The sequence below is a fragment of the Stegastes partitus genome, unplaced genomic scaffold (assembly GCF_000690725.1).
Source record: "Stegastes partitus isolate 25-593 unplaced genomic scaffold, Stegastes_partitus-1.0.2 Scaffold10, whole genome shotgun sequence".
NCBI lineage: Eukaryota > Metazoa > Chordata > Actinopteri > Pomacentridae > Stegastes > Stegastes partitus.
In genome coordinates, this window is record NW_007577741.1 from 1945785 (window position 1) to 1956255 (window position 10471).

Sequence of the window (10471 nt, forward strand, 5' to 3'; positions counted from 1 at the left end):
TCCTTCATGTTAAAGGGAGCCAGCTGAGGTGGTTCAGGCATCTGGTTAGGATACCTCCTGGGCGACTTCCTTTGGAGGTTTTCTGGGCATATCCAGCTCAGATGACACCCAGAGGTAGACCCAGATATGAAATGACATTTTGTCATCTGGCCTGGGAACACCTGAGGAAGCCCCAGGACGAGCTAGAAAGTGGGCTGCTGAAATGACCTGCTTCCCCTGCTGCCAGTGTGACCCCAATAAGTGTAAGAAATAGAAGGATGGAAGTAGGGTCTAGGTGACAAAACAATAGCAATATGTAACTGCGATGGACACTTCAATAGCAATAAGAAAAATCCTCAATACAATGTTCCACAGTCTCACTTAAATGCACTGGACGTACACCACAAAAACGTAAACACACGCCGCCGCTCATCTGCTGTAGGTAATACACTGAAAATGGATAGGCACCTTGTACACCCCGACTTCAAAGAAACTGAACTATCCCTGTAAGTATTTATATAATGTACACCGTAACAGACATTTAATCAGATACAGTAGGACAGGGCCAAGATCATCAATGTATAGCAGTTTCTGAAAGAGAGAAAGTCACTAGTCCAGGGGTGGGCAATCCTGGTCCTCGAGGGCCACAGTCCTGATCAGCTCATCATCAAGCTCTGCAGAAGCCTGATAACGATCCTGATCATTTGAATCAGGTGCATTGGAAGAGAGAAACATCTAAAACATGCAGGATTGTGGCTCTCGAGGACCAGGATTGGACACCCCTGCACTAGTCATTTTAAAGTGCCCCATCTGTTCGCTTTATTGGCAGCTTGAACTTCAACTTTCTGGAGAGCCAAGGGTCTGTTACCTGCTCAGGATTAGTGTGCAGTATTAGAAGCATTCTGCTAAATATACATCAGTCTATCTAGGTTTTATATGACAAAGCAGGTTAGGTTACTGTCATGTAATTTTTTTTCTTTTTTTCCCATAACTGTGAGAAGTAAAATGTTCTTTACAGACTGACCTGAGTCTCTCCAGCAACTTTAAACAGGCTCATTGTTAAGTAAACACACGTTATTCTTATGTGCACAAGAGATAAAAACAAGTGATCTTTAAAGAGAATTCTATTTTACTGCAAACTGACACATTTCCCATCCATGTGGACATCTGGCTCTAAGTGCTAACTTTACACTCTACACCAGTGATCTGGAGAAATGAAGAGTCACACCAAACAGTGTTTAGCAGGACCAAACGCTTGACCTCCTTGCAGCTTACTCAAGAAAGACAATCTTTAGATGAACCATATAAAAAGTTTGTTTTCAGTCTGATCAAGAGTAAAAACAGAAGTGAGCCAGCCAGACACAGACACTTTGCTGACAGTATCAGGTGTCTCTCACTGGGCAGACTCACCTCATTCACATCCAGTCACTTTGTTTCCATGTGAGGCTGACTTTCACTACAGAGATGGAGGCAGACAGACAGGTAGAGCTTAACAATCTGATTTCATCTCTTATTGTGTTCTCTGTTATTTTTATTATTTCATTAACTTTAACTCAGATTTATTTATTTTTATTGTGTTTTACAACCTGCTACTTTCACTGTAAAGCACTTTTGTTCAGCTCCTGTTGTTTATAATGGGCTTTAGAATTACATTTGACATCGACTTTGGCTAATAGGATGTCCTGAAAGACAGTTTAACTCTGTAAACTGGTGGTGCTCCTGCCCTCACTGCTCTGCTGCCCACTGAGGAGGAAAATTGGTGCTGCAAAGAGTAGAACTTGTTGATAGCAGACGGAGAAAACCTCCACGTGTCCATGGATGAGATCATCTTATCATAAAACTGCAGCTTTTGCATTGAGGAGATTGTGTTTAACCTCAAAAATCAATTGGCAAAAAAGCCCAACAGCATCCAGACCGAACGTCCAGCTCTCCATATGGTCAGTAAAACCCAATGCAGTTAGAAAATGTCCATTCCAGGCAACTCGTTTCTGTGTTTGCTTTCAGACTGAAAATAAACTTTTAAAAAGATTTGTGTAAAAATCCACTTTCCCTGCAACGGAAGCAAAGAGTGGAAAGTTAGCATGACACATTCCTGTGAAACATGGCAGGTTGTAACAAACCAAAGTTCTCCTTTATTAGGGCGAACGAGACAGATATTTAATCCCTCTCTGTGTATTTAACCTTGTACCACTGTGGCCTTCATGTTAATCCCAAGTCCTTTAATACAGACTTGTGCTGTGATGAAAGTGACACAAAAATGTTCCTCAGTCCCACCTACTAAGACTGCCACTGCGAGGATCATAATAAATGCCTAAAACAGTTGTAGTTTTAGCCAACATGAACCTAAAAGGTGAACAAAACTGAAGAATTATGAATGATTGTTCTGCTTGTAGAAGGACCGGATCAGAAAACGCTCATATGGACCATTTTGGAAGACATAATGCAACCTGATTTGTCCTAAGTAGAGAACACTTCAATGAATATGTAGAAATAAAGAAGTTTTACACAAATATTATATTTACTCATGTGTCCAGTTGTGGCTCTTGTGTCTGATTAGGCTTATCTGACATGAAACAAGTCACAGCCCTCCTCCTGTCAAAGGTATTATAGGGGTTGATGGGTTCATTGAACATTTTCTGCTACATGGGGCTTGTTTTCTAATTCCTACATGGCCCGTACTCCTCCTATACAGTTACAAACAATGCCTATAGTGAATTATCTAGCTTTTGCTTATTGTCTACCCACTGACTTTTCTCATAAATATAAAGAATACAAAGAGAGAAATAGGTTAGGTAACAGAATTACAGATTGTGAAAGAAGTTCTGCAGCTCTTCTTGATGTTTGACAGGATACATGAAGGTTTATTCTTGACCTTTGGAGATCATGGAGTGAAGAAAAACAACACAACTGGGCAGGTTTCAGGGAAGTGAGCTGTAGCTGATAACTTTGGGAATAGAAAAAAAATCAATTGATGTTTTTCTTTCCTCTCTTTTTTGCTTTATTGGTTGTTTTCTGGTATGACTCACCAGATAGGAATTGTAGGATGAGCTGTGTCTCTTAAAATCTGATGGAAAAGCCCCAGAAGCTGTTTCCATTATATATTTTTTATGCACACTTTGATATATTGCATTAGAAAAAATTGGAAACGGCAATTGCATAATTCAGAAGAACTTCCTTAAGTGCTGCTACTGGGGACAAAAAGACTCTGGCTTATTTGTATTTCTTAAACTAGTCACAATCGTATTGGGTGGAGCTACGCCAAGGATGAGGACACTGTGTCCCTTTACAATAGTCACAAAGGAAGAGTTTTGGTAGAACATACAGAAAGGCCTGTAATAAAAATACAACAATTCACCAGAAAGCACGAGCAGGGCTGCCTACAGCACGATCCCAATCCTCTGCAAAACTTGAAATTTTCAGTTTAGTAAGTTGCTGCTCTGAGGTGGTTGTGTTTAATGTAGCAAACAGAGGAGAAAGAGAGAGCCGTCCAATGGCAAGCTTATATCCACAATCTACATCCAGGGAGTCAGACTAACTCCCTCCACATGAGTTCATTGAAACGAGCCTAATTCCCTTTTTTAAAAGTATTGTTTGTGACATTTCAATACGCTTGCTCAACAATTAAAAGAAAACATGAATATGATTTCATAGAAATGTGATGTCTGGGAGCATGGAGGCAAAATCAAAGCAATTCACAATGAGGAAGCTGTAGATGGATCAGCAGACTGTGTACAGACTGTAGAGGTCAGTTTACGTTGGGTCTGCATGTGATGGGATCCAGTTTCTTGTCCGATTCTTGATGGTTCAAGTAATACATTTTGACACGATGAAAAAAAAAAAAGACATTGAAATGTGTTAATGGCCAAAATCCGAGACGGTTGCAGTTATGTTTTTAATGTATTTAATTATTTTTGCTATTATTTGTTCTTTTCAGGCGTTTTTATTATGTTTGGGTCCAGCTGGAAAGGCTCACAGGTGTGTGCTCAGTTTCATATGAGGAAATGAGGAGCCACAGAACTTCAATACTTAAGTCCATGTTATGTTTTGTGTATGGCTGCATGTCACCGATTCCTTCTGAGGAAATTTCTTGTGATAACGCCATCATTTTAATAGTCTCACGGCGGTATTATGTGCATCCTTTAAACTAATAGTGTATTAGGACACGCACTTCAGGGACTAAAGGATGCTGATTGTACATGTAGTACTGTTGGAGAAAATATAAAAATAGAACAACGTATAAAACGCTGACCATATTTAGGACTTTGCATGGGATTTATGGACGAAAAAAACGCAGGTTCAGACACATCAGTGGTACCCAGACTCTTGCGCCACGCTGCGCTTCGTGCGCCACAGCCCGCCTCACCTCTCCAAACCTCTCCAAGCGCTCCCCGTTGTTCGGATTTCAAAGGCAGGGGGTGGGGTCTCTTCCTCCCCAAATACTTCTCCTTCTGGCATTTTAATACCTCCACACCATTCCTCCACCGGCTCATTCCACCAGTGAGCAAAACCGAGGGAAGGTCACGGACCGACGGAGACGCAGAAGGATCCCACCGCCCTGAACGCATTTTCACGCCCGAGCGCTCATTCCTCACAGCCCGGTGAGGCTCTCTAAGAAAAAGGTTTGGAATAAACTACAGCAAACCGTGACCTCAACTTTCCTAACCCGGGACACTGTGTGTGTGTTTGTGTGTGTGTGTGTGTTGCGGAGGTCTAGAACCCAGCCGGTTACCTGTCCCATCCGCCGGTCCTCGGTGCGTCGTGTCCGGACAGCAGCGTCCCCAGGTGAGTCAGCTGGCTGACCGGGTCGGGGGACGGAGGAGGGGGGTATAACGGAGCGGTGTCCGCCTGGGAGAAGCCTGGCTGGGGCAGTGATGTTTCTGGACAAAATAAAATGTCAGAAAGGTCTAAATAGTAGTTTAAAGAAAAAATGGAATGCTACATGAACAGCTCCATTTGTAGCCATCCAATGATGCATCATTTAAACTGACTCCTAACTGAAAGTAATAAGAGATTATACAAGTCAGCACAGACTGGATCAGGACTGCTAGTCTGTGCAGCAGCTGTTTAAATCTAATTAATAATTTCAGTCACTTTTTGAGCACAACTGTGAAACTCTCCTTGTTTCTGTTCTAAAGTGTGATCATTTGCTGCTTTAGTTTGTCTTAAATTATAATAAACTTAAAATCTTTAGATGTTGGACTGTTAGGCAGACAGAAAGATTTTAATAAAATAATTAATTGTGGAAATAATCTACAATTTAGCTGCTAATTCGTTGCATGCAGCCTTAAATGCCAAAATAAGTACCTTTCAAAGTTTTCCTTAGACATTTTAAAACTTTTAAGTTGTTTCTTAGAGGGAGTCCAGTGCTGCACTGATGAACTAAATGAGGTATTAATATGGGCTTCAAAACTACAATAAGAAATGTTTTCATACTAGCTATTTATTTTCAATTTTGCACAGTTCTGGAAGTGAAATGATGAAGGAAATTCCTCTAATTCTAATAAGCATCAAGTGACAGAAACTGGAGGTGTCCGTGGCAGGTTTAAAAATAGTCATGAATGAATGAATGAATGTGAGTGAGCAGAGGAGAGTAATGCTGTGGGTTCACACTGGTTGCCTGGAGGTGACGCTCTGTGTCAAAAGCTGGCATTCAGGGAGACACACAGATCAGCAGGCTGCCTGCCTGAGCAGAGAGACGGGTAGTAGACAGACAGGAAGACAGCAAATCTGACAGTAAGACAGTCAGTTATACAGTCATGCAAGCAGATGGACAGCCAGACTGATAGAAACAGTCACAATACAGTCAGAAAGGTAGTCACAAGAATATTACAGACCTGTACTGTTGCATGGGTCAGTCTTTATTTGGTTCTTAGTTTCACCAAAGTAAAGCTCCTAACAGAGTCTACATTTTCCGCTAAAGTGGCCTTAAAGATGGTTAAACTTATCTTGTTCTTCACTGTCTGACTGTATCAGCTCTGCCTTCAATAGTTATGACCTTTACACTGAGACAAATGCTCAACACAAGTATTTAGGGAGTGCCAGTTTATTTCTCATTTCATTTTGTTACTTGGGTGTTTTTCTCTATAAGGAACACACACACACACACACACACACACACACACACACACACACTGATCAGGCTTACTGTCATCCTTAGACATCACAGTCATCCAAGCCAAGAAAAATCCCTGACCAGAATGTGGCATCAAACGGTATCTTTGTAAACTTTGAGGTCTGAAGTAGAACTGGAAAATGATTTGCTGTTGTGTGTCTTGTGAGTTTGAGGTGGCCACTCATGTCAACAGACCATGAAAGAAGTGCTGTTTCCATGGTAACAGTCAGTGACAGTGGCTAATCATCAAAAAAAAGGTTTAAAAAAAAGTCATAACTTGTTGTCGGCAGCTTTTTAAAAAGCAAAAAAAAAAAAAAAAAAAAAAAAAAAGCAAATTAAGCTCTTGTGGTAGTGTAAGAGCAGTTTAAAAACCACTTCAAGCAAACGTAAAAACTTGTTTGCGAAATTGTGGAAATTTTAGTTTTTTTTAATTTTTTCCATTTCCAATAACTTTTTCTAATGCAATGATTAAAAATATGGACAAATGTAAGGTACAAAAACATGACCATTGTAGTTGTCTCTCTAAAGATTAGCATTTATTCCCAGAGTTTGCTCGTGTTGCAGCAAGGTTTTAGTTCTAAAAAGACCATGGCAAAGTGGTCCTATTTCAGATGGTTGAGAATGACAGAACTTAGTGCTACAAATCCATCTGCAGACAGACTGTCAGTGTGACTTAAGTCCACTCTTATGAAACTGGCCTCAGGTAGATTTACAGTCAGTTGTGTAGACAGATAATGAAACGGTCAAACACTGAGAGAGTCAGTCAGTCGTACAGGAAGCAGTTCAGTGAGACAGGCAGGCAGGTAGGCGGTCAGTAAAACAGTCAGGCAGTCAGCGAAACTGCTAACAGTAGCAGAGTCAACATCTGTTTCCAATCTAACGCTACTAACAAGAAGTGCTGTGTCTTCATCTCACTATGGGCTCCAGCTGTCAGTCAAACTCCAAACCACCTACAGTAGCGACCGCAGGCTCTCGGCCGTCTCACTGCACAGATCTGCCCCTTGCTGCCCTCCTGTCTGTCTCTTTACCCACCATTCACCCCGTTCCTTCTCTGTGTTACGACAACATGTTTGACCATATGGTCTCCATCTCTGGCTCACTGTCTAATCTCTGAGCTGTGGAGATGAAATGTTTTCATCTCAGCGTGAATCCGCTCCGTCAGTCAAACTTTCAGAGGAACTACATCGTATATGTTACTCATACCTGCCGTTTCACTCTTTATCCACATGTCACTCTTTCACCTGTTGCTTTAATCCCAATGTTTTGCTCTCAAGCTGAAGAGAGGGTCATGTCCTTTCAGTCACAAAGGAGCGTATTGTTGGAACAGTTGAGTTCAGATGTCAGATATGGTCACAAAATGGCTAATTAAGCACAAAGTCATTGTTTCTCCTCCAAGAACTCCATCTACAGCACTGCTTCTCATACTTACTACTGCATTTTATGACTACTTCTATTACTTATTCCATCTCAGTTGAATGTGAACACTTTTTTTGCGGTAAAATTATACAGACTGTACAGCTATACAGCTAATTAGCAACAGCAAATACTTCTTGAAGCAAATGTTAATTGTGGCCAGATAATGTTAATAATGTTTCATGGTTTTGTTTAGACACATCATTCGGTTGAGGCTAAGGCAAGATCTAGTTTGATGTAGAAAAAGTCCTGAGACGCCAAAGATCTTTATTTCACATTAACAACCCACTAAACCAAAGTACTTTTGTTACCTAAACCACAGATTGGACTTTACTTGTTGTGTGCTTTGTACACCCACATTCCACCCCGACCACCTCCTGCTGGCTGTGATGCACCTCATGAACGTTCTTTCAAAACTTACCTCTAAATTAAATCCAGCCAGGGATTACAATGCAGCCTGAAAGTCACTGAGAAAACCATTTATTTCTAGGGAGTAAGAGTTGGACTGCACAGTAAGTCACGAGGAAACAAACGTCATGTTTCGGGCCTCGTGATGCTGCACAGACGTAGTTTGAGATACACGGTAACACTAGCACAGCTCCATGTGCACAACAACAATGCAATCATGTCGATGTTTAGCAGGTATGAAGTCATATTTGCATCTTAGTTTACATTTACCAATTAGCACTAAACACAAAGGTACAGCTGAGGCTGATGGAACAAGCATTAGTTTTGCCAATTCTAAAGAAGTATTCAGTGAAGGTAAAATTTGTCCTGAAGTTAAAGGATCACCAGTTACTACAGTTCATCAATAGCTGTTGAGACATTTTACACAAAAGCCATCAGTTGTGTATAAAGATGGACAAAACCTAGAGGTGCCATCACTAAAATGTGGCTGTATCCGACATGTAGCTTCCAGCTTTTCCAAAAAAGAGGTGGAGCCTGAATGGAGATGATACCACACATACAAACACCTACAATGTGACCACACCCTGAATTATGCCTAACTTTAAGCCTTAATACAATTTAAAAGTAACGTAAAAATTCACCCCCATCATTAGTAATGAACAGGGAATGTAGCTATAGAGACAAAAACCGGTATCTGTCCAGGCTGTAAGCATGTTTATTTCTGCTGTGCAGTTGGCCAGTATAACATGTGGGTCTACTGACTCACTGTTGGAGCCTCCAGTGGTCATTCGCGGAACAGCAGTTTTTTTTCTTTCCTGTACTGACTTCATTTTTTGGACGTTGCAGCTTGGCAAAAGCACAAATGTCGACTAGCTTGTGTCGCAACAAAGAAAGTCAGATGATCCCCAGTTAAATGGCCAAAAAGTGCACCTTAGAAGAAATCCTTTCCGTTTATAAATCTCGTGGGCCCTCAGGTTTATGTAGCAAACTCTTGGGAGGATATCTAGACTCCTGGTCCAGATGTCCAGAGTCAATACAATGTAGTGTTTAGTAACAAGCAAAGGGAAAACTGTCTGCACAAATGGCAACGAATGGGGACTAAACCACATTCATTATATACACAGCTTCCCTCAAACAACACACTGATCAGAGCACAGCACTTGTCCACCAGTCAGATGAAGGTACGCTTTGTGCACTACCTCTAACACTTTTAATTATGTCCCTCCTTGGTTAAGTCGTCTTTCTTCAGACAAACTGAGTCTCAGAAATCTTCAGACAGAGATTCAGCAACGGGCTCAGATATCTGTCACCTGTCACCATTTCTCAACCTCAGGGTCATGACCCCAGCAGGAGGTTGTGGGATGGTTATCTGGGTCCACAGCTCAGATGACTGATAGTAGGTGGAAAAAGGTAAATAACATAGAATTATATGTAGAATGCTGCCTGTCCAATGCTTTTGTGAGGTTTTAACATGAGCTCATTACTTTAAAAAAGAGCCCAATCATGATTCTTAGTGAACAAACGCATATTTCGTTAATCAAATGTACCTTTTGTCCACGCGTATTCCACAATAGAGCAACGTACCATCGCCTAATTAAATATTAAGTTCCACTCTGGCCAGCAGGAGGAGCCACAGCCTCCTCTGCACTCAACAAAAAAGCTCTTAAATAAATATGTTGACAGGAAGACAAATTAATTTCCTTCTCACCTTTCCTGCCATCTTCTTCAACGTCCATCTCATCCATGCTGGGCGTGGCCTCTGCTGACATCAGGACGGGACGTTCCTCAGGTCCATCATCACTCTGATTTCACAACAGTTTTCAGAAGAAGTTTAGGGTTAACTGTGAAAAAAAAAAGCTCTTTGTATATTGCAGCGATGTCAGCACACTTTACAGATATTATCTGGGTTAAGGGGGAATAAAACAATGTCTTCACTGTCGGGTACCACGTCCAGGAGCCACGTAATTCAACTCAGGCAGCTGTCGACTAAACATCAAGCTGGCTTTGTGTTTGCAGTTTGATGGTCTGTTGAAATCAGGTGTTTCTCTGCTGTTGGGTCCACTATCTGTGTAAACCCATTCTGAATGCAGCTAGCAAACAAATCAGTCGAGCTGAAGACAACCTGCTCTGACTTTGACCCAAAAACAGACCATGAGAACTTGAACATGAGGTAAAAATGACCTAGTTTGTGCATTAAACGTCTTCTGCACAGTCAGTCTGAAAATAGAAATTAATAACAACAAATATTTTTTTTACTGTGAACTCACCTGAAATCAAGTCTTAAATTTTTGTTGGTCCAGATGCTCCTGTAGTTCTTCTCATTCTGGCCTAAAATAAAACATCACTGTGCTGCAGATTCAGTTTTAGTCCATCCACGAGCTCCATATTCTGCAGTAATGCACATCGTCCTCACCGAGTTCAGCTTAGTTAAAACATAAAACGTCTGTCAGTCAGCTTAACCACAAACCACAACGTGTCCACTGCACCTTACAGTGTGCGTCTACAGTAAGAGATGCTTCGGTAGAAAACATAAGCGTGTGTGTTTGCATGTTCATGTTT

At 41.2% G+C, this 10471-nt stretch overlaps 1 protein-coding gene across 1 annotated transcript in view; it reads right to left on the reverse strand.

Annotated features, from left to right (window-relative positions):
• Nucleotides 1–9657, reverse strand: part of rbpjl (recombination signal binding protein for immunoglobulin kappa J region-like) — a 46735-nt gene extending 37078 nt beyond the window's left edge. Inside the window, exons 1-2 of the mRNA XM_008286400.1 lie at nt 9621–9657; nt 4709–4856 (exon numbers count right to left, since the gene is read on the reverse strand). Coding sequence (XP_008284622.1) covers nt 4709–4856; nt 9621–9657 — 185 coding nt within the window. The remainder of the gene's footprint in view (nt 1–4708; nt 4857–9620) is intronic.
• Between the last annotated feature and the right edge of the window lie 814 nt (nt 9658–10471).